Here is a 25,528-nt window from a genome sequence, read left to right as displayed (position 1 = left end):
ATTAAGCCAAGTTAGTGGTGGGCCATATGTTGTTGTCTGTCGGCGCCGGCGACAAAAACGAGCAATGTGTTCTGAGGCGCCACAGCTGTAACACGCAGGCGATGCGCGACCGACGTTGTAAGCTTCGGGGTCGACCCTCGGACGCTGCGAATAATAAACGCGATCTTCCGAATTCCGATTCGTGGTGGTAGCTCGACGAGTTCGTTGAATGTGCGTCATGTCATCGGGAAAGGTACATCGGTGCTGTCGCAGCTGATCGACTCGACAGTCTGCAACGCCTGGCATGGCAGACAATGCGGACACAGCAGACACAGGTTCTTGAGGCTGGTTGGAAGCGCAACCAAGCTGTTCGACATCTGCCCCTTTGGTGTGTCGTTCCAAGTTCTTCGCGGACAATTTGCCTTATAGTTGCAGCAAGATCAAATTGAAAACTGTAGTTGTCGTTTTCATCAACGCTTGCCACTGTTGTGACATTCGTTAACCTGCCGAATTTTGGCATGATACAGCACAGCTTCAAGGCCTCAAATGTGTGGCAATGCTTGATGAGGTCGACGACCGAGGCGAGACTCTCCTTTCCAATTAAATAATTGTAAACATCCTCGGCTATGCCTTTGAGAAGGTGTCCAACTTTGTCCTCTTTGGACATTCAAGGATTGACCGTTTTGCAAAGCTTCAGGATCGCCTCTATGTACGTAGTACAGGTCTCAACTGGGACTTGAGCGCGCTGAAGCAATGTCTGCTCCGCCCGCTTCCTTTTCGTGGTGGAATCGCCGAAGCACTCTGTGAGGTGAGTAACGAAGCTGTCCCACGTTGTGAAAGTATCTTCATGGTTCTCGAACCACACTAGCGCCGTGTCTGTGAGGAACAGAACCACATTGTCGAGCTGAGCCGAGGAGTTCCAGCCGTTGTACTTGCTCACACGCTTGTAGTGGGTGAGCCATTCCTCCACATCCTCGCCGAATTTTCCCCAGAAAGGGCGGGGCTCCATCTGATGCATCCAGGTGCCGGTTGTTCGCACTGGAGCAGCCAGAGAAGACAGTTGGTCGCCGCTGTGGGACATCGGGATCTCAAGTGGTGTCGGAGGCAGTCGAGCGAGGCGTCGGCTCCGGCATGGCCCTTGCTGCAGCAGCTCCGTCGTCTTGGTCGAAGTACCCCGCACCTCCACCACAAAACTGTTACGGTTAATGTTGAACCGGCTTTATTTAAGGGACGAGGTTGATGGTGAAGTCAAGATGGCGTCCCGAGGCTGCGCCAGCTAACGTTTTCTTCCTCTTCTCTTCGCCCGGCTCAGGCCGTAGCAATATTATTCATTACTGATACGGAAGAAACTGTTTCAAGCACGTAATGTACTCATGAGAAGAAAAATAATCGCGTTCGGCTTGCTCTGCCGGCCGCCATTTTTGTTTTGGTGTCCCACACTGACAGCGGCAGCCGCCTGCTTGTCATCCCGCAGCAAATGCGGTATGAAAAACGAAAATGTTTCTTTTCGTGGGAAATTTCACCTGTATAATAATCGCACCCCTGAATTTACGTCAATATTTTTGACAAGAAAGAGAGATCGCTATGCGAGTAAATACGGTAGTCACCTTTCAATCAAACACCGATTTCTTTAAAGGGCCCCTCACCAGGCCCCATAGCAAATTTTGGTTATATGCTGGAAGTTGTTACGTGTCCTCTAGGGAGCGTTCTGCCGAAAAAAAATTTCAGATCGGCTCATTAATACCCGAGACAGAAATATTTCATGCCGCGAACCCATGATTTCAGCAGGCGGGCTCCACTGCCAAGCAAGGTGCTCTCTCCACTCGCCCCATCTAGCCTACGCAAGCGAAATTCCTTGCCTGTGTTCTCCCATACCGAACCTCGAGGATCGTGTGACGCATACGTCACAGGCCCCATCTTAACTACATTTTTTTTTGCCCCTTGCTTTCTTTCTTTTTTGTTTTGTTTTTTCCCCGGTGCTACGCACTTCCGCCGACGGCGTCATGCATGAGCTGTTGCCTAATTCGCGTAGCGCACGATTTTGTGCGCAGTGCACAAGGAAACATGACTAGTGGTATAATCAAGCGCTACACGAATACTGAGGCAGAACAAGCAGATCGCAGAGCATGATCACGCGCTGGAACACGGTAGAAAATGGCATAGTTTCGGTACCTATGCACGTGACCACACGACTACGGGAACAAGCAGACAAAGCAGAAGTACATCTCTCTTGCTTCAGTGCAAAGCCAAATAAAAAACACGCAGACATTCCGTTTGTGTATTTTATTATTTCTCTTAACTTCAATATGTCAATTCAAGCAACAGATCACACAGATAGCAGATGTCTCTTGTAGTCACATGTCATCCCGAGCGATGTCACACAGCAGACACGACTACATAGCTACATAGGCGCAGGGGCACGACTATGTCCCCATCTGGCTTGGAGCGCGGCGGTCGCGAGGAGAAGGAAACACGCCGTCCGGATTGAAATTTCAGATCTTTCCGTGGCACGTAGCGATGTAATACTTTGCAGACCCGACCGTTATCGTGCAATGTATGCTCTGCACTTGTCAGCTCAAAATGGCGATACCTGGTGAGGGGCCCTTTAACAAGCATCCCCTGTAAACTTATTGAACACGTCATCTATTCTCATCTCGTGTCATTTTTCGAATGCCACTTTACTTCTTTTTCAGCAAATCTTGGACGGTGGGCTGTCATTCTGTGCCAAGTCGAATACTGAGGAGTGTTCTGCAAGGAGGGCCACCAACTCCTCACGCTTATGGTCACTGAGTGATTTAGCGCCCATGCAAAGGATCTTTGAGTCCAAAGAGCGCATGTTACCAGCTTCTCCTGTGTACGCAAGTTCTGTAAGCACTGCCATAGGTATAGGCGAGTCTTCTTGAAATATGTCAAGCTTTAAGCCTTGAGGCATCCCCATCGCTTCAGTTGAACAATTTATCACCCACAGCCCTGTGCGTCTATTCAGCACCGACACCACGCAATGAGGAACCAACACATTTTTCTTTAGGCAGTTCACATGTACAGGTTCCATTGCAGCATGGAACGACTTGCAAGTTGAACAAACAACACAAACGTGGATTGTGGATAAAGTGGGCACAACTGTATCCTCGGAAACAAAACATACTTTCTTGGCTGGGCGAGTCTCAATATCACGGATGTAACACTCCCGCCCAAACTGAGTTCGCTCGTTCAGTAGTCAACATTGGCACCACACAATTGCCAAAAGTCGATCCCTAAAATGACATCGTGAGCAAAACAAGGAAGAACAGTAAACTCAGTGTTAAAAAATCGGCCACTCAAGGACACATCCACATTGCAAACGCCAACAGGGTATAACGACTCATGGCTCACTCCACGAAAATTAGTGCTCTGGTCCCAACGAAACATAACCTTGCGTCCCAGAAGGCTTTTAAACAGCAGTTGACTAAAGCCATGGTGGAGACACCGTCAATAAGCACAAGAACCCTATTCTTCAGCATAAATATAGTTGGAGGCATATCAGTCATCAGCAAAGGTTTTCCAGCGATCTCACCTCCATTGGCCGTGCTGGCTAGTTTTCCGGCGGGGGTGACGTGAAGCGGCGCCGTGGAGATGACGTGATGCGCTGGCGGAGGGATGGTGATCAGTACGCTTGGAAAGCTGGCAGTGGTGACAGAGTGCGATCGGAAGCAGGCAAACGGTTATGGCTTCTTCCTTCTCCCAAGTAGCTTCCTAGGGTGGAATTACGTGGCCTGTCTTCTCGGAAGTGGCCTCTGAGAGCAGAATTCCCCGGTTGGTGTGTATCCAAGCTGTGACCTCTGTGTCATGTAGGCAGCATCGAGTGCCCATAGCCTGATGGTTGGTGTTGGTTACAGTATCTGGCTATGTGACCTGGTGTGCCACAGCTGTAGCATACTGGCATGGGTGAACTTCGAAATGCTGGTGACAATGTTCTGCCACGGCTGTGCATGGAGAGTAACGAATACTCTCACCTTGTAAGTAATAGGCAGGGGCTGGTCGTTGAGAATGAACGTAGCGTGGCCGCTGATCAAAGCTTCCGTCAAAAGAATCGTTATAAAATGGTTCGCTCCAGTCATAATGCAAGCCATCTCTATAGCTTCCAAAATCCACAGCGTTTATCAAGTGCTGCCAAGGAGTCAACGGGGTTGCATAAACAGCGCCTCGGAAAGCGCAGGAGCTGTAATGTGGCGTCACACAAGGTGCTTGTTCTTCATGTCAAAGGAGCTCCTCACAGACAATTTGACAAATGGTGGACGATAAGTCTGTTGGAGGACTCATGTGCACACTGGCCACAGACGTCACATTAGCTGCCGTCCAAATTTCGGTGTAATTCGAAGTCTTCAGTGTTTTGATGGTACGGCAATGCCATATCACATTTTATACGGTTTTTATAAGTTGTCTTTTCCAATGAGGAAGTTACATAAGTCTTCTGTGATTCCCTTTAAATGGTGTTCCACCTTATCTTCTTCCGACATTTGAGAGTTTACGGTTTTGCACAGTTTCAGAACTTCCTCGATGAATGTGCTGTATGTCTCTCCGGGGGCCTGAGCCCTCTGAGTTAACGTTAATTCTGCTCGTTTCTTCTTAGCATCCGAATCGCCAAAACACTTTTTGATCTCCTTCACAAAGCAGGCCCAGGTAGTAAGTGCATCCGCACGGTTGTCATACCTAAACCATTGCCGTGTCAGTCAAAAAGAAAACAACGTTTCTCAGTTGGGAGGCATCATTCCATTGATTGTACTGGCTTACCCGCTCATAATGGGTGAGCCACTCGTCGACATCTTCCCCTGCCTTTGCGGAGAATGTGCGTGGCTCTCGGTAGTGCTGGATCAGAGCTGGTCCTGCCGATGCAGTACTGGGAACATATTCGTCTCGAGGCACGATGGTGGCCGAGGGCAAAAGTCCGGCAAGGCGGCGGCTTCTACGAAGGCCTTGTACTGACGGCTCCGTTGTCGGTAGGGGCAGTTACCCCGCACTTCCACCAGATGTTACGTGCGAACCATTTACTTAAAAATGCAAGGCAGATCAAGGGAAACGGTCGGCGTTTATTGCGGGAGCGGTCCAAAGGAAGCCCGCCGAGCGTTGTCGTCCTCTTTCTCTACCCTCCGTCTTTTTGTCATTCTCGCTCCTTCTGCCCTTTGTTACGAGAGCTCGTGATGATATTTACATACGTGCCACTAGATTGTGAAGCTTGTCCAGTTGGAAGCGTGAGAGAGGAGTGCAGCTGCATGTACACCTCATACATGACGCGTTCCAGCATTGGCAATACCACACCACACTATACTGTTTCAATGCTAATCGCATTAACATCGACATTCATTGTGAGATAGGCTCTGCCACAATTTTCTTTCTCCCCAATGTGATGCAATATCATGGCCTACATACCCCTCAATGCCAGCAGCACAAACATGCGCAGGTCGCAACAAATGGTGTACTCTTCTCTGGCACACTGTATGAACTCCGCGTATTCAACCACGAGCTCCTTCTATGGGAAGGTTGGTGGGGGTCAAAGGACATTACGAGGCTCACCTTGCGGGGCACCTGGTAGGGAATGGGCACAATGCAATCCTGGCCCAAGATGAGCACTCGGTTGACCTCGCCATCCATCACCTTTAGGGCACGCTTAGGCACCAGGCCTACTCCTTTGGTCTGCACCTCACCCATGTATTTGGATGCTGCAGGGTTGAGAGATGACCACCACACAGGGTTATCAGACACAGAACAGCACAAACCTGTGCCACAGTGGTGAGCTGCAAGGCCTTCACTGATCAGAACTGATCAAGCACTTGATACACGCAAACCTAACTGCACTGTAGTGTAATGAACCTTTACACACATACTCTTCAATGTGCGCAGAGTCCATTCACTTATGCATCAGTAGGGGAGCACAAATACTCAAATAGCATTGTCTCTCAAGTAGTTAGATTTGCATGTGTACTTCATCATTCATTTACTCAAACATTTGCCACATGCGTTGGAAGACGCACATTCGGTAACTGCCTGTGCACAGCCCTTCAATGATACCCGACAGTAGAAGCTTCGCCCAAGTAGGTGGGAACAAAGTATGTGAAGCTGACAAAAAGAACAAGAGCAACAAAGCATTACAGATAAAGGGAGAGTGCAGAATTTCTTTGCTTCAAGTGCAAAACCTGGGTACCATTGTAAAACATTTTTTACAGACGTTGGCGACCCATAAAATACAAACCCAACAAATACATGCAGTGTATATGCCCGTTCAGCTATCCACAGGGATCATTTTCGCTCCTGTCCACCATGGATGTAACCAGTTCGGCTCACACTCTTGGTTTCTCTACAACTACATGCAATGGCCTGTATTTTAATAATAGCAACACTCAAAGAAAATTTTGCACTTGCAACCGCACTGTTTTTTCTCAAACTTCACAGTACGCACTTCGTCTGCTTTGTTCAATAAAACAAATGGAATAATTTGTTTGACTGCAAACATTTTTGGTCTATGGCAGGCAGTAAAAACCAGTCTATCTCTCTGGAGCAACTCCTCATTTCAGCAATGGCAAGGCGCAACAAGGTGACAGTTTTTCTTTATCTTCCCAGAAAATCGAAACAAGTAACGATACACAGTGTTTAATGAATGATGCAGACCAAAAGACAGAAGACGAGCGAGACCAAAGCTGCAGTAAGACCAGCAGCAGCCTTTATAATTGTTAGAGTACGAATACAGGTCACTGTATTGATCTATTAGCCTCCCTCACAGCTCATGGCATCAAGAAATTTGTGATTGCGGGTTCGCCTGAGCAATGGAATCACCCAACAACATAAACATTGTATAGCAATGAGCAACTGCTCGAGTGCATGCTTACAAGCATGCTTATGAGCATGCCTCCAAAGCACAACTTCTTTCTCTCCATTTTATAAGCAGGCAAAAAGTACTAACCTGTAGGCCAGTACTTTGTGGAGAAACGTACAAAGGAGAAATGTCACCATTCCTCATTCTTTCCTATCCACATGAGTTGAATCACTGTTTTCCAATGCACTTTTTCACCATACGTCACCAACTTGCCAGCTAGCACAATCGCTGAATTTCAACAATTGCCTTGTTTGAGAAATGATAATGACTTGTTCAGATCAGCATCCCAGATCCTCACAATGCACTACCTTGATGCCTTGCTGAAGCACAGGTTGCCTTCACTGAAGGGCGTATCTGTGGTCATAATGTACGCACATGCTCTCCTCTCCACTAGTTTAGCAAATCCAGAATGTTCATCCACAAATTGACAGTGCAGTGCGTGCTGCCTACTTTGCACACTCTACTATTTAACTTTATGCAAAAACCTGTACACCACGAGCAGACACTTCTGCAATCACTACTTTGGAAGTGCAAGCATTGTGCAAGCTCTTGGCTGCAGACAATGTGGTGCAGTGCTTGTTGATTCATGGCGCATGACCACAAATATTGCCTGCTTTGATTACAACAGTCATCCACAGCTGCCATAAGTAGGTAACGTATAAGTTCAATGCCTGAATTATTGTCAGGACACACTGGTAAAGGCTTGTAACAGGCTAAACTGCTTTCATTCTAATTACTTTCTTTTGGACTCATTTTCAGACAAAAGAAAAATAAGGCTTCCACAGTCACCATTTCATGCTGCTATGTAGTGGTATGATGAGCAAAGGTGCCCTCACCATACCTACATGCATATTTGTCGAAAAGGCTTAACTGCTGGAAGCAGATGACAAAATCTGTCTGCCACAGCACTTTTCTCTTCTATTTGCAGGGGCCACGAGAAGCACAGGCGCTGCTTAGCACACACACACACAATGTGAATGCGTGCAGCCCTGTCCATAGCACTCTTGAGAACTTGTTAAGTGCAGCAAAAACTGAAGGGACCAACCGTCTTGTCATAGCTCTTGAATCCACAAATAAGACTCCAAGCAACTAATTAGGCAAGGATACAAACAAGAAGGCAGGAAGTGCAGTTGTGTATTCAGTACTGGAGAAAGCAGAGAGCAAGTAAGACTTATCACTTCCATGTTTGATACTCCTAACTATATTAATTAAATAATTAGTTTCTGAGTCTATTGCTGACCTATGCAATCCAGTGAGCTTCAATTTATAAAAGAAGCCACCAGGCAACACTGAGCTGATATGAGCCAGAGCACACAGTGTCTCACCTTCACTCAAGAAGGGCTCTTTAAACGTCACCTCCCAAAAGTTGACAGTAGTGTCACCCTGCGAGGGAAGAAAACAAAATGTTATGTAGGGCTAACAGCCCCCTCCAGAATAGAGAGGTCAGTGTAGGCATAACCACCATGGTGCAAGAACAGGTGTTCTGGCGGAATGCTAGGGTGCTTCAAGATGGGACTAGGAGGCTGGGCTGTCAGGGGGCTGGCAAACTCTAGCCACTGTGCTGGGAGTCTTCATTGCAGGCTGAACTTTTCAGAGCACCTGCTTGCGTTTTTAACACCAGACAGGGGCGTAAGGGGGAGGAGGGGGTTGCAGCCTGCATAATGGTACACAAATTCCAGTGGGGCACATGCCCACTTTGCCCTTCTTGGCTATGCTCTTCACAACAGACCTAAGTTACTGTGTTCAGGTCACGAACTCTTTGAATGTGATTTATAATAGGGTGCTTTGATTCATAAATAAAAGCTCCCCGGGAGTAAATAAATATTCCCTGCAACAGTATGTAGTCCTGTCAGTGCTGCACTCACAGTTTACATTGTCTGCTGAAGCTGCTAGTAACTTATTTACTTTTCCTGCTGCTGAATGCTTGTTTCACAAGCATTCAGCAGCAGCGGCACCGCAGGAGCTGCTATCCGGACCCTAAAGACTTCGCCCTAAATTGCAGGAGCTGATTCCGTACGCCTAGCCTGGATGAGCTACCGAAGATTGACTGGCTATCGGAAACGTGCCATGGAAACTGGCTGCTAGTATCAACGTAGCTTCTGACGTAACCACCCAGCAGCTATAAAAGCAGCTCGCCACCGAAGACCTGCTTCACAAGCATTTCAGCAGCAGCGGCACCGCAGGAGCTGCTATCCGGACCCTAAAGACTTCGCCCTAAATTGCAGGAGCTGATTCCGTACGCCTAGCCTGGATGAGCTACCGAAGATTGACTGGCTATCGGAAACGTGCCATGGAAACTGGCTGCTAGTATCAACGTAGCTTCTGACGTAACCACCCAGCAGCTATAAAAGCAGCTCGCCACCGAAGACCTGCTTCACAAGCATTTCAGCAGCAGCGGCACCGCAGGAGCTGCTATCCGGACCCTAAAAACTTTGCCCTAAATTGCAGGAGCTGATTCCGTACGCCTAGCCTGGATGAGCTACCGAAGATTGACTGGCTATCGGAAACGTGCCATGGAAACTGGCTGCTAGTATCAACGTAGCTTCTGACGTAACCACCCAGCAGCTATAAAAGCAGCTCGCCACCGAAGACCTGCTTCACAAGCATTCAGCAGCAGCGGCACCGCAGGAGCTGCTATCCGGACCCTAAAAACTTCGCCCTAAATTGCAGGTTGGTCTTCTGCATTTTTTGCAATTTATTTTCTTTTTTTTCTTTTTTTTCCCCTGGTAGCCGCTGCTGCTGACTGTTCGGTCTGTGACGATCGAAAAAATGACTGACACATGTCTTACATGCAACGAAGAGCTTTCTGAGGATGCAGTGTTCCTAACGTGCTTGGAATGTCATTTTGTGTATCATATTGGCACATGTTCAGGGGTAAATGAAGCCGCATACAAAAAGAAGACAGAAAGTGCAAAAAAGGCATGGAAATGCCCAACATGTAAAACAGCTAAGGCTCGAAGCAACCAGAGCGGTAAGAAAACAAGCGAGGAACCGGAAGCAAATCTTGCAAGTGAAATTGCGGATATTCGTCTCGTGCTCACAGAAGTACTTAAGATTAAGTCAAAAATAGATACACTAGGTGAGATAAAGGCCACTGTGGATGGTATTGAGCAGTTTATGCAAGAAATGGCCACAAAATACGACGAAGTTCTGTCAAAAATAAAACAGCAGGATGCAGACATGTCTGCCCTCGGAAAGCGAGTGGAAAAACTCGAGACTCGGGTAACAGAAAAAAAAAAAAAAAAATTAAATTATGGGGTTTAACGTGCCAAAACCACTTTCTGATTATGAGGCACGCCGTAGTGGAGGACTCCGGAAATTTCGACCACCTGGGGTTCTTTAACGTGCACCTAAATCTAAGTACACGGGTGTTTTCGCATTTCGCCCCCATCGAAAGGGTAACAGAAAAAGAAAACCAGGAATTAAGGCAACAAGTTAACGAACTAGAGCAGTACAGCAGACGTCAAAATTTAGAAATAGTTGGGCTTCCCTATCATGATAATGAAAAGTTGCTGGAAAAGCTTAATGTCTTGGCCACTGATCTCGAACTTCCACCCCTTTCCGAGGCAGATGTTGAGGCTGTTCATCGATTGCCCTCACGGTCTATCAATGACATTGAGGTCAGGGACAGTGCTAAGAAGGTTGCATCTGTTCTTGTTCGCTTCATATCCTGTTCAACCAGAGACGCATGGCTTGCAAAAAAAGGACAACTAAAGGAAACGAAATCTAAAATTTTCTTCAATGAAAACCTGACAGCACAAAACAAGACGCTCTTCTGGAAAATGAAGAAAATGGCGAAAGAAAAAGAGTATGCGTTTGCCTGGCTAAAGAATGGAAAAATGTTTGTTCGTCGCGGCCCCGGCAGCCGAGCTATCAGGATTAGGACGACAAACGATCTGGACAAGATACGTTGAGAAACGGGCGGTACGCGCATCGCGGTAACTGATAGCACTGACGCCCTTGAAAATGACAGTCCCGTTCACATATTCTTATCATGATGCTGATTCGTTCAAACATTCAAAGCACCTACGAGAAAAAAAATTTGCCTTATTCCATCTCAATGCTCAAAGCCTTCGGAAGAAACAGGATTCTGTGGAAATCTTCCTAAATGAATTAGACCATAAATTTGAAATTTTAGCTTTCACTGAAACTTGGTTCACCAACGATTATGATGTTATACAGTTTCCAGGATACAAATGCGTATCAATTTCAAGGAGTGATAAGAGAGGGGGAGGTGTGGCTATTTATACAATGAACTACCTAAATTATGCAAAAGAATAGACAGTTGGGCGAGTTGGTACGGTAACATGATTTTGGCTTCTAGCGCGAAGTGAAACACGGACACAGAAAGGAGCAGACAGGACGAGCGCTAACTCTCAACTAAATTTTTATTAAAACGAAGAACATATATATAGGTGATTGCAAAAACCGTAGCAAAAGAACATGACAAGGTAAAAAGCATCAGTTTAACATATCAGGGGGTATCGAAGTCAAAGAACAAAAATTACTGCAGATTAGTACACGTATTGCGAAGGTACTGAAATTCGCAATCTAACAGAGACAACGAAGCATGACTGACGCAAGTGCATAATGTATTGTCTTCAGTTCGTCTTGATGACCCCTTCCTGATAAGACATTCGGAAGAAATTGTAGCCTTCCTAACAGAAAATAATCCAGGTAAATGCTCAGTGATCAGTGTTGATGTTAAAGACCTTTTTTATTCGCTTCCGCAATCGGAACTACTGTGTAGTGTTAAAGAAGCACTGACGCTCAACAATGATGAGTTCCGGTTTACTCAGGACTGTGGGATGCCCGTGGAATCTTTTTTAGAACTTTTGTTGTTTTACTTAGGGAATACCGTTGTAAAATGGGGTAGTTCTATGTATGTACAAAAATCGGGAGTTTGTATTGGTTCTAAAGTTGCGCCAGTTTTGAGTGACATTTATCTAAGTCGAGTTGACAGAAAACTACAAAACAATCTTAAGGAATTGGCGGTGCATGCGTTTAGATACGTAGACGACTATCTGGTATTTTGTTCTCGCGATAACTACACCAAGAAAACTACGGATATTTTAAAAGTTTTTAGGGAATGTGGTGGGGGCCTCGGTTTCACGCTAAAGATTATCCAGGACAACAAATTACAGTTTCTAGATCTGTGCTTAACGTTCCAGGATGAGCATGTCTGTTGGCATTATTCGCCTAGGGCCAAGAAGCCACTGCTAGAATATTCTTCTTGCCATTCCAAACTTGTTAAACAGGGGATAGCTTATTCAACTCTTAGGTCTGCCATTACTAAGTCATGTCCGCACAATATGCAACAAAGTTTTTCACAACAGATAGAAAGGCTTGGAAAAGCTAGCTATCCAGTGCATCTATTATCACTAACCTGCGAAAAACTTGCAAAATGGGTAAAAAGCCCCGGTAAGAAACAAGAAAAACAGAAAAAAGAAACAAAGTTTGCTGTAGTACCCTACATACATAGATTATCCCGTGGTTTAAGGAATGTGGCCAATAGGTATGACGTCAGTACAGTTTTCTCGGCCCCACGCAAGTTGTCTAACATGTGCCCTTTGATAAATAGGAGACTTGAACAGGAAGGCAAAAAAAGAAAAGATGATTGCGGAGTTAAACATGTGTCCCCTTTAGTTCCTTGCAACACGGGTACAGTTTATCAGATTCCACTCAAGTGTGGGAAAGCTTACATTGGACAGAGTGGCAGGTGCATTAACATTAGACTAAAAGAACACAAACATTCACTAAACAACCGCAATGCATCACATTTAGCGGCACATTGTTTCGATTGTGGTTGCAAACCTTTCTTTGAAGACACGAAAATTCTTTCTAGACACAGATGCCAAACGACGCGGGAAATTATCGAGACATTCCACATAAAAAGACTAGGAGACACTTGCGTCAGTCATGCTTCGTTGTCTCTGTTAGATTGCGAATTTCAGTACCTTCGCAATACGTGTACTAATCTGAAGTAATTTTTGTTCTTTGACTTCGATACCCCCTGATATGTTAAACTGATGCTTTTTACCTTGTCATGTTCTTTTGCTACGGTTTTTGCAATCACCTATATATATGTTCTTCGTTTTAATAAAAATTTAGTTGAGAGTTAGCGCTCGTGCTGTCTGCTCCTTTCTGTGTCCGTGTTTCACTTCGCGCTAGAAGCCAAAATCATGTTACCTAAATTATGTCACCATAGAAGAGTTTTGTATAATAAATCAACACTTTGAATGTCTCATGTTAAAGTGTGCTGGTACCATACTTGCCGTTGTATATAGGCCGCCTTCTGGATCACAGGCTACTTTTTTAGAATTTCTTGAAAACATGCTAGAACAGTGCATGCAGTTTAAGTTGCCTTTAGTTATTTGTGGTGATTTTAATATCGATCTTTTATTGCTTGATTGTAATCAACAAAGAATGCTTGATATTTTTTTCTCGTTTGGTTGTGAAAATGTAATACATATGCCAACTAGACTGACAGACATGTGCCATACTTTACTAGATGTGTGTTTTACAAGTTACAAAAAGGATGATGTGCAAGCAGGTGTACTAATAGCTAATATTAGTGACCACTTACCTATTTTTATGTTCTTTAAACCCTACTGTACACCACAGAGTCTTTCCAAAACATGTGCACCCATTACATACAGAATCGTTAATGAAGCTAAGACCACAATATTTAGAAACTTAGTAGCAGAAACAAGCTGGGCAGATATTCTTCAACTATCTGACCCCGTCGCAGCATATGACGTCTTTATTAAAACAATTACTGAGCTCTACAATCAAGCCTTCCCTACCGTAGAAATCAAAAAGTGTAAAAAAGCCAGAAAGCCATGGATAAATGCCGACCTCCTAAAAAGAATTAGAGAACGTGACAGACTATTTGCCTCTTTTATCAGAACGAAAAATATGGACTGTTTGACTGAATACAAACAAATTCGTAATAAATTAAGCTCTGATATTAAAAAAGCCAGGACTAGTTATTACGAACATAAGTTTACTGATATCTGCAACAACCCTAAACAAGTATGGAATACAGTAAACCAGCTAATGTCCAACAACAAAAGAGACTGCATCTCTGAACTCGTTATAAATGGAGTGCCTTACACAGGGGCGTCGCTTGCTGACAAACTTAATGAGCACTTTCTTATATCAGGGGCTTCAAGTAAACCTCAGGCAAGTAATTGTGATTTTACAACGTATATCACGTCCAACATCCAAAACTCAATCTTCATGTTTCCCACTACAGAATTAGAAATCTGTACAGTAATCAAAAACCTAAAAAATAACAGTGCATGTGGTACTGATGATATTAAAGTTCAACCTATAAAATCCATCAGTCACATGATTAGTCAGCCACTTATGCATATATGCAACCTGATTTTGAGTACCGGAATATTTCCAGATAAATTAAAAATTGCAAAAATCTGTCATACACAAGGGAGGTGATAGAAATGACAAATAATTATAGGCCAATTTCAGTCCTACCAATTCTCTCGAAAGTAGTTGAACAAGTTATAAACATCAGGCTACTAAACTTCTGCAAGCGAAACGATATCGCCGAGCAGCAATACGGATTCCAGAAAGAGAAATCTACTGAAATGGCGCTAATAAAAATTAAGGATAAGATAATAGACAACTTTGAGCAGAAAATATATACAATAGGTGTTTTCCTAGACTTTAAAAAGGCATTCGACTCCATTAAGCACCCTGTTTTACTGTACAAGTTATATAAATATGGCATTAGAGGAACGGCTCTCACATTAATAAAGAATTACCTCCTAAATCGTCACCAGTACACGAATATTACGAATGCAAAATCCAGCTTAGGTCAGATACATTATGGAGTTCCACAAGGATCAATCCTTGGGCCACTGTTATTTCTGCTCTATATAAATGATATAATTAACGTGCCCTCTACACCAGAAATAATAATGTACGCTGATGATACCAATGTATTCTTCTGCGGACAAAACCTAAAAGTCCTCCAAGTAGAAACCAATGTATGGCTGGAAAATTTGTCCACGTGGCTCTACGGCAATGAATTAGAGTTAAACACTAAAAAAACTAAGTACATTATATTCCGCGCTCGTAACAAGTGTATAAAACAAGAAATACTTATCCAATTTCGCGATGAATTTACCGAACGTGTACCAACACATAAATTTCTTGGTGTCATCTTTCATGAGCATCTTGACTGGTCACCTCACATTGAAAAAGTTCGCACTGGTATATCTAGGTCCATTGGTATCATGTATAAAATAAAGAGCCTTTTGCCTATCTGGCTAAAGAAACAACTATACTACACACTGGTACATTCGCGTTTCCACTATTGTCTTCTTGTCTGGGGCACAGCACCTAAAACAAGCATAGAAAACATATATTTATTACAAAAGAAATTTTTGCGCCTAATAGATAATGCACCATACCTTAGCCACACTGCCCCACTGTTTAGAAAACATCAACTGCTTACACTGTGGAATGTTATAAACAAAAAGATAGCGTTAGCTAGTTACCTACAGATGCATTCCGATCCTACGGCTTTTTTTCAACAATATCTAACGAAAACACACACCTACAACACCCGGCACATATGTTACAATAAGGAAAAAATACGTACAAACTACGGCACCCAGAAACTTAGCTACAGAATTTCCAGTTTTTTAAACGATCACCATCCTACTGTAAACATTATCCAAGAAAGTAAATCATTCAAAGCTTTAAAAAATAACATCACTATGTATCTATTGTCACTGCAGGCATAACCACTCCTTTTGTTTTGTTTTTTCTGTTGTTTCTTACAGCATTTTTCCCAATTGTACCTAAATATTCAATATGAAATAACTCTCGTTTCAATGTTACCAACCACTCTGTATTTCCATCTCGTTTAATGTTTATTTTATGCGCTGAATGTCTTGTGCTCTCGAATGGGAGCAAGGGCACAGACTCCTTGTCAGGCAACCACTTGCCTTTTGGTCTGCGCCCTAGGCAACTGTACCACACGTTGTCTGAATAAACTCTGACTCTGACTATTTGAGCAAACAGCTCCTATACGCTGCCTTCTCACTTTCATTACATATGAAAGCAGTGTGCTAGGGAGTACTGCATATGATTTGTTTCTGCATAAATAGAAGCACCTTCCTGTGCCCTCGATCCCGTGCCCTCGGGCTTAGTAGCACAACGTCACAGCCACTATGCCACCATGGAGGGTAAACAAGAACGATGTTTAGCATGTAGTCAAGAGTTCGACGAAAGTTGTTTAGCATGTTTCACATACGGGATCTATTAAGAAGCTCTATATTTTTGAAGCCACCAAATGAGAGACAACTTATTTTTTATAAACCATACTGCCACATCTCATCTCGTGCATATATTGTTCCATAGGATCAGTACGAGTTGTCTTTAATAAATTATTTATGACAAAATAATTAATTCTGGGGTTTTACATGACAAAACCACAATCTGATTATGAGGTGCATTGTAGTGGGGCGCACAGGATTTTTTACCACCTGGGTTTCTTTAATGTACACTTAAATCGAAGTACATGAGCATTCTTGCATTTCGCCCTTATCGAAACGCAGCTGCTGCGGCTGGGATCGAGCCTGTTTTTTATGACATAAGGCACTGTTTGCTTTACTTGCTTTCTTTATTGAAAATTCACAACGGAAAAGACACTAGAGGTAAATACAACTTGTAAGCCAAAAAAGGACGTCGATCGATGTGCAGAAGGGATGTGCCTCGTGTGTCTGGTCTCACAACTGTGTTGCACACAAGCTTACCCAGCTTTCTCAAAGTTGCTCATCTAGACATGGCACCTAGAACAAATGCATTGTGCACTGCCATTCGAGTTTTTCCACGTACGCTGGGTCAGGGTGCTTTTCAGACCTGCAGTCTTTTGGTTGCAGAACTCTAGCTTTAGCGTCTATAACACGCTTGTAGTTGGCTCCTCTCTTCTGGGACATTGAACATTAAAACTTCAACAAGTCCTAACAGCTTCTGCAGTTTTGCATGGAACACTTCTTGCCCACAACTTGTCCCAGTTTGTCTCCACCAGGCAACGTCACAGCTCAAGAGGCAGACTTCCCTCCCTCTCTTGTGATTCAGCATATTAGTCATTTTCCATTATTTATATAGATTAGGCATGTTAAATGCTTACCAAGGACGACAATAAATGGTCACTACATGTTGAAGCAACCATTGCGACACTAAGAGCTTGTTGTCTGCCCGCACCACTTGTCGGCGACCGCTTCCAGCCATCGTCGCATGCTGTCCACTAGAGCAAGCGATGCGACTGCATTGTCAGAGGCACTATCGTCTGCTACGATACCCGAGGGACTTGAATGATTACAGTGGAGGAGAGAAACAGTGAATAAATTATGTTCAAATTTTCTTCAGCACATTTTACCCCCAGCTATAATCGTTCACATTAAAATTTCTTGCTTTTTCAGCCTCCTTACATGTGCTGCCGTGCAGCGGAGCAGATGCAAAATACCACTATTAGTGAGACGCGTTTTACCCTAGCAGCACCCGTGTTGTTGGAGCACCTGTTCTTACACCGTGATAACCAATGGTAGATTACAAGATGATTAATATGAGTGAGAGGGCAGGTACCTTAGCAGCCAGGAAGAGCATGTTGGTGTCTGGGTCATACAGGGGTATGTACACACTAGAAAAGGAAGAAAGCCAGGTGCACTATAAATGCAAGCTCCAGCCATGTAATGTCACTGAAAAGCACAAACCACAACAAGCGCATGCTGCCTACACTGCAATTTGTTACATACACAAATCAAATCAAATTATGGGGCTTAATGTCCCAAAGCAACTCGTGGGATACAGGAGATGCCATAGTGGAGGGTTCCAGGTTAATTTCATCCACCTGGGGTCCCTTAGGATGTGTGAGTTACACAAACTTTTCTGTAGTATGCCACAAAGCCATCCCACAACCTTAGCTGCAGGGTGGCCACAGCCACTGAGACAGTATGGCTACATGTATAAGGTGGTCTACTCACTAAAGGACCAGCTTCGGACCTTCATACAAATAAGACTGATGCAAAGGTCACTTGGACACAATTGCCTATGCACAAATGAATGGCATAAGAAAAACAGAAGCTTGAAATGATAGCCCGCGCGCATTTCTTGGCATGGCCACTCTCCTTTTGAAGGACAATATCTCGCCACATAACAGACCGGTAGTCATCCCACAGGCCAGTGGAGTCTGTTCAAGAGCTCCATGCCAATTTACCTGCACAACAGAAGTTCCTTTCATTGCCACTGAAACAATCTGCAGCGCCAGCTTCTTTCAGTAGGAGGCAGGTTCTCCTGTAAGCACCCACTGCTTCACAGGGGTTAGCCACCACTACAATAATCTATTTATTTATGCTTTATTTATGTTGTAAAGCTATCTGCATTCAGTGCATTAGAAGATGCCCTGCCCTACCTAATTTCTGTCTCGAGTGAAGCTACTTAGCATTAAAGAGAGCTGACAATGTGATCATATTTATAATCAATCATCCTCAAGGACATCGCTTTAAGTGGATGATCATTAGTTAAGCCAATGGGCAGAACGTCCATTACTCCTGTAAGTAGTTGCACAAAAGTGATAAGCCAAGACTGCAGCCCCAGGTTAAATGAAAACAGAGGTTCTGTAGCAGCAAAACGGCCATTAATATTGTGAGCGGAGACTTGATAAGCCACAGACACAAAAAAACATGCAGAAACAAAAGACAGGTGCCATATTTTAAAGCAATTAGTATCTTAATTTTCTATTCTTCTTGCCCTTCATCATTGGTTTACACAAAGCCACACCTCTGCTACTGCCAAGATTGGCCACTCTGCTGGGCAGATGAGAAGAAATAAAAAAAATTATGAAAGGAATTGTGACAAAGTAAAGCCCCATGTGGTAATGCCACCCCAAAGTTCCCGCAACATCTTGTAGTGATGCCACAGATGTTAAAGGAATACAGAATAAAAAATTTGTTGCCGAAATTTCTGGCTCCAATGATAGCTATCGCATCGATATTGGCCAAAACAACACTCTTTCCTAGCAGAAATGAGCGAGAAGTAATTATTTTAATGAATATTTCTCAAATCGCCGCACCTAGCAGCCTCCTTTGAAGGCTCCAACAAAACCGGATATCGCGTCACACTTACCTGACTCGTTGCTTCCTGCTCACTGTAAGCGAGCGATCGCCCGCACTGAGCACGCAAAGGAGCAAGTTTGATGTTTGCTGCAACGGATTTGCTTTCTTGTTCGACCTTCCAATTCGCATGCAACAAGGCATCAGAGGCACGTTTGAAAAGAGAATGCAAAAAGAGGTTTGTGGTTTTGTTTCCCCTTTTTGAATGCGCATGATGAAAACGGCAGGCTGCGTTAGTCTTTTCTCGCGTGCCTCTCGTGAATGCTTCTTCCGTAAATCACTGGCTTGTTCATGCTGGAGTTTTGTGCAGAAGTGCCGTTTGGCAGTAATTTGTCATTTATACGACTCGCAGCCGCCACGCTCCAAGCCGGACGGTAACGTAGTCATGCCCCTGCGCATACGCAATCGTGTCCACAGTGCGACGTCGCTCGTGGCGACACGCCACTTCGAGAATTATTTAAGACAACATCTGTTATCTGTGCGATCTGTTACTTGAATTGACGAATTGAAGTTTAGAGAAATAATAAAACACACAAATGGAATGCCTGCATATGTTTTGTTTTACTTCGCACCGAAGCAAGGAAGATGTACTTCCGCTTCGTCTGCTTGTTCCCACAGGCGTGCCGTCACGTGCACAAGTACCGAAACTACGCCATTTTCTACTGTGTTCCAACGCCTGATCATGCCTGCAATCTGCTTGGTCTGCCTCAGTATTCGTGTAGCACTGAATTATACCGCTAGTCTTGTTTCCTTGTGCACAGCGTGCAAAATCATGCGCTGCGTGAATGAGATAACAGCTCGCGCGCGCCGAGAAAAAAAAAGCGCGGAGCAACAAAAAAAGAAGAAAGAACCGAAGGCGTATGCGTGGCGTATGTGTGACGTATGTGTGACGTATGCGTCACGCGATCCTCGAGTTCCGGTATGGGAGAATGCAGGGAAGGAATTTCACTTGCATAGGCTAGACGGGGCGAGTGGAGAGAGCGTCTTGCTTCGCAGTCAAGCCTGCCAGCTGAAATCATGGGTTTGTGGCACAGAAATATTTCTATCTCGGCTATTAATGAGCCGATTTGAAAAATTTTTGCCGCAGAACGCTCTATAGAGGACACGTAACAACTTCCAGCGTATAACTGAAATTTGCTATGGGGCCTGGTGAGGGGCCCTTTAAGAGGATCAAATACTCAACCTAGCAAGTTTTGAAAAACTCATCCTCCAGCCTAATGGCCCAAACACAATACTTTGAAGTCCACATCACACTGGTGTACAACTGCTGAGATTTCAGTATGAAACTCAAATTTGGCCTTAAGTTCTTCTATCATATTCAACCTGTCCAGTAAATGAATAATGCAGATCCCACAAACTGTGACAGTACAAACAGGACTGGTGACTGCTGTTACTGTACAATTAGTCAAACTCCATCTTCAGAGAAGACAAAATTCTTGGCCCTACAGAAACCAGAACAGATGACTTCAGTTTGAAGGAGAACCGATATGAGAAGAGGCTGCAGTATATATAAGGATTTTGCGTATCCCCATCAACATGAAAGGGAACGTGCATACATGAATCAAGGACGTTAAATCAAACAGGGGAAAAATTATCCCCTTTATAAAGCGCATCCCCCACAAAATGGGAGAGCTGGAACTGACCTTGCATGGCACATTGTACCAGCAACCTTGGTCTCAAAGATCACCTATGAAGCAAATAGCTACAAGACCACTGACCGAAATATAAAGCAACCAGAGACCTTACATAATGGAGCTTTGAGGGCATTCACTGTGTTTCCTTACGACATCCGTATAAGCTAACTAGTGTAGCACTCAAATATACCCACAATTAGGAATATCCCACAGCAATACGAAGCAACTTTCAAGTGCACGTAAAAAGGTTTTTAGTTTTCTTTTCTTTTTTTTTTTGAGGATGAAGGCTAAAAAAGGAACGCCAGGCAAAGTTGAAAACAAAATGACGCTCAGCCAAATAAGATGGCAGCGAGCAGAACCGCTGCTGGTATTACATACTATTAATTTAAAGCGTGGCATGTGTGACCTCTAAAACAAGTATTCACATAAATTTCCTCCTATTTATTGCACAGCCATTGACCCAGTAATTATGCTATAAGCCTCAATTCCTTGACAGTGCAACAAATGATTAATTCCATTGCCTTTTGGTATGGCCAGTTGAAGATGCACACCATGTGCACCACGCTTTGGACATGAAAAAGGAGACTATACACGCTGTGGGAGGCTGCGGCACGAAGAGGTAGCCGCTGTAGTCATGCCTTATTTAGGCCGACCTGGTTGGCCAGCCAGCCAATTTACCCCGCCTAATAAATGCACCCCCAACTTTGCTTCATTTTTTGGGGAAAAATAGTCCATTCAATATGCGAGTATATATGGTATTGAGTTCCAGTATGTATATTTCATGTATAGCATTCTGCTTGATTGTGAGCGGCTTAATTACGTTTCGCGTAACAGTGCCATAGAAAATGGGAAGTGAAAGATTTGTTAATTTATAACATGGATGTAAAAACCATGGACACAATACGGATGAAAATGACAACATAGTATTTCTGTTGTTTTTTTCATCTCAATGATGGCCGCATATTTTACAGCTGCCTTTTAAAATGAACTCATCAAACAAAATGCCTTGAGAAAGTAACCCAAGCTACAATTTATTGTGTGCTAGGTTTCTTTACCATCTCATGTCAGTGGTCTCGCAAAATTATATAGCAGTGGAAGCCCTGTCACATGTTGTGGGAGTAAAATAGTGGCAAAGAAAGCAGTGATGCTACTGGCCCATGCCATATCGGAGCAGCTTTTGCAGCAGCCAAAAATGCATTTTTGGAGCAGTAAAATGGACTTTCATAGTAGGTTTATGAAAGCGATTGCAAACTATACTATATGGAGCTTTTACAGTGGGCAAGCTATGTGAAAGCAGCAAGTGGCCACTGGTTACGATTCATAACCTCCATTGAAACACCAAAAAGAAAGCACCTTCTTTGCCTTGGTATGTCCAAGTGCAGGTGCCCAGGTCGTCTTCATGCCTACTATGTACCCAGAGGAACGAGTTCACATCCACAAGCAGCAACGGCAGCTCAAAGAGGAAGAAGACTCCACGCAGAACCCATCTCAATATGACTGCCAAGGGTAATGCGTTAGCATTTAAACAATTTCGCAACACAACGTATTGCTCCTGTCAAAATGAATTATGTATCAGGAGTGTACTGTAGCAGGACTCCCCTTTTACACTTCCCTAAGAATGCTTGGCTCCATCTAGTGCTGCCACTGTAAAGCCTGCGCATTGCCTTCGAAATATATGTTGCACTGGTGCGTGAGAACTCAGAAATGCCTCATCCGGACACTGGGCTCCTTTCTTGCGCTCCTTTCTGGACACGCTGCACTATCTAGTGGCACTGCCAAGAAGTTCGTGTGCTGCCTCCAAGACAAGAAGTGTGGCATGCCTGTGCCTGCGAACGTTGAGAATGGGTCCCTCACTTGCTGCACGCTCAGTGGCACATACCGTATTTACACGATTGTAAGTCGACCCATTTTTCTAAATTTAGAAATCTGAAGTAGGGGCGGGTCGACTTACAATCGAAACCAAAGCATGGCACTGCCAAAAAAGCGAGAGCAACGGGAGCTGCAACGTAGTTAGAATTTTATGTTTGCTCTATGGCCCTACCCATAGCTTTTCACTATCCCCCTGTGTTTGTTCGCTTTTCGGAAGGGGTTTTCAACATTTTTGAGAGTTTTACAGTGCACACAACCAGTGCCTCCTTTACTAGATGCCTGCCGCGTGAGCTGAGACATTGGTTCCGGCCTCTCTCCTCTTTGCTCTTCTACACCCGGGTCGGCTGCAAGCGGTAGTTGCGACGGCTGCTCCAAACTTCAATCCCGTTCTCCTGCCTCCGAGATTTTAGGGGCGTCTGTTGCGATCCCGGAGGCAGGACCCGCGGTCTCTTGTCAAGCCATTGGTCGAGAGCGCGCAAGCCTAGTACTAATCGTCACTTCCGTCACAACAGGAAGTAGGGTCGGCAGCGAGCACCGTCTCTCCGCGACTACCCCGAAATACAGGAACCTCCACTCCAATAGGAAAACTAGCGACACGGCAGACTTCTAGTAAAGGAGGCACTGACACAACACTCATAAGGGGGGTGGGGGAGGTTGTCGATAGTTGATGGAAGCGCTGCTGTTCCATTCGTGGCGGCACCCTCAGAACGGCGGCGCTTGCGGGGAGTATCGGTAGTTCATGGAAGAGCAGACATCGCTCACGGGTTTTTCTCTATAGTTTAACCAAAGGGATTGGTTTGACGCGTCCGACTTGACTGCCGGCTACGTGCTACTTCCATGCTTCTTCAGTCATCATGAGTGTTCCAGGCCCACTAATCATTCAGCACTCATTCACAGCAGCGTTCAAGAGGGCTGCCATCCTTTATGCCGAAGAAACAAATCACTGCGCAGCGGGCCGCAAGTTCGATGTTTCTGAACAGGTGGTGCGAGAGTGGCGACTGCAACAAAGTGAAATTTTCACTTGTGATGGCAAGTGAGGAATTTCCCATGTGCCGAAGTCTGGACGCTTTCCGGAGCTGTAGGCCAAGCTTGTGGCGTACGTCACTGAAATGCATGATCGGTCCCTGCCAGTGAAGTGTGACATGGTCATGAAACAAGCCCGGATCTTCGCCTTTTAAAGACCTGCTCCATCGTGAGTACGAGTGGCTGGTGGCAGAAGACCGCGAACTTACACCAACCGGACCTGTCAAAAGAGCCTCCCTGACGGCTGCGTGTGGTTGTGTGCATTCGGCGTGGGCTGCTGTTCCACAAGATGTCATGTGGTTGTTTGCCAAATATGCAATTTCGCTGGACGACGACGCGCTGTGGGACCGTAGCAGCGCTGATGATGGCAGCACTAGTTAAGACGAGTAGTCCAATGATCATGTCAGCTACTAATAAATTTGCGTTATCAAATGCCCCCTTCGGTGTGCTCCTTTTTTTTTTTTTTTTCTGTCACGTGATATGGGGGGTCGACTTACATCTGAGTCAACTTACAATCGTGTATATACGGTACCTGTGCTAATAATCTTGGAGGAACTTATGGCCCTGCAGCAAAATTTAGCTCTTTGAATATACAGTGATTATACAATTCCTAGCCACGAGGAGGAACAGTGCTGAGGTTTGCCGTTACTGATGTTGCTTCCCTTTGCTTCTTCAAGCCGACATAGACAAATTCCTAGACATAACTCTTGCTTTCACTTTGGAAAGGCACGTTGACATTGTTGACATTTTGAACGGGTCGCATAAGAGATGCTGTAATTAATGGTGGCAGTGTCGAAAAATTGAGGCTTCATGCCATATTTATGAAGCCAACAGCTACGTAAACAAAATAAGTTTTTTTTTTTTTTAATGGACACAAAATTTTTGTGTCACCACTTCTTGAAAGCTATGTACACACAGCAAGTCAGAAACTAGGAGACAAAAAATGCATGACTGAGAACAAAGGCCTTGCCGCAAATGAGCATGATTGACTCAAGGCAGAAAAACCCTTCATTTTTGTGCAGCTAACATGGTTCATTCAAATGGTGACAATATGAAAGTGCTACTGACCCCATGGCGCTGTCACCGGACCAACTGGTGCAGGGAATGTCAAACCTCCGGACATCTCTAAGGCACACCTCGCGCTCCCTCGCCTACAGCACAGAAATCACAAGGCAAAAGAAAAAAAAAAGAGTTGAGCAGCATTGTGTACTATTATGATGCCATACAGGTACTTCTATTCCTATGTGGCATCAGAGCCGGCAGTAAACCAATTTGCAAAACCCCAAAAGGGAATTGGAGTTAATGACGGAGTACTGGCATAACTTCAAACGCAAACAATTCTGAAACTACTCCAATGCATTGTACAGTTTCAAAGCATTTGTAACGGTGCCTTAATTCAGACTCCAAAACATATACTTGGGAGTACTCCATGCTTAGAAACATGGTACATAGCGATTACACATTGCACATCCATGTAGCTACACATAATGGGCATTTTAATCAGGTACTTCCCATTTTCATTTCAATTTATGCTGGGGCCGTATTCTGAAACGATCCGCCTCAGCGATAGTTTCACCGTCAGGCGCATGCCGATTGGCTGGTTGAGCAAAATCGGATGACGTAGCTCATCCGATTTTGCTGAAACAGCCAATCAGTGCGCACAGATGGCGAAGGCATGGCCAAGGGAATAATATCGCCGAAGTGGATTGCTTCAAAATACGGCCCCTGAAGTTAGATTCCAGAGGAAACTAACAAGGACACCTATGGTAAACTGAAGAGAGACAACAAAATGGTGATGTTACATTATTCTCTGGCACAAGCAGCAAGCTTTTCATCCCACCAATGCCTCTATTATGACTGACAAAATATATGCTTTGATAGCTGTCCTTTATCAAGCCTATTTTATGCCTTGTCAATTTTGAAAAAAAAAAAAAAAAAAAGAACAAGACATATTCCAATTCTTTGTAGATGTGCGAGCTGCTAAGGCCAAACCACTATATGCCTGCAAAAATTTCTGAACAGTCTTTAGT

At 44.4% G+C, this 25,528-nt stretch overlaps 1 protein-coding gene and 1 pseudogene across 2 annotated transcripts in view; one reads left to right on the top strand and one right to left on the bottom strand.

Moving 5' to 3' along the window:
* Positions 1-25,528, bottom strand: part of pod1 (coronin pod1) — a 164,953-nt gene that overhangs the window by 122,459 nt on the left and 16,966 nt on the right. For both annotated transcript variants that reach the window (XM_050182768.3, XM_055073344.2), the window contains exons 9-12: positions 24,567-24,649; positions 17,447-17,501; positions 8,152-8,209; positions 5,530-5,675 (exon numbers count right to left, since the gene is read on the bottom strand). In XM_050182768.3, the coding sequence (XP_050038725.2) occupies positions 5,530-5,675; positions 8,152-8,209; positions 17,447-17,501; positions 24,567-24,649 (342 nt within the window). The remainder of the gene's footprint in view (positions 1-5,529; positions 5,676-8,151; positions 8,210-17,446; positions 17,502-24,566; positions 24,650-25,528) is intronic.
* LOC140217297 (uncharacterized) lies at positions 8,216-12,947 on the top strand (annotated as a pseudogene).

This window comes from Dermacentor andersoni, chromosome 4 (genome assembly GCF_023375885.2).
Source record: "Dermacentor andersoni chromosome 4, qqDerAnde1_hic_scaffold, whole genome shotgun sequence".
Classification (NCBI taxonomy): domain Eukaryota; kingdom Metazoa; phylum Arthropoda; class Arachnida; order Ixodida; family Ixodidae; genus Dermacentor; species Dermacentor andersoni.
Note: the sequence above shows the minus strand (reverse complement) of the source record. Positions and strands in the feature narration are given on the sequence as shown.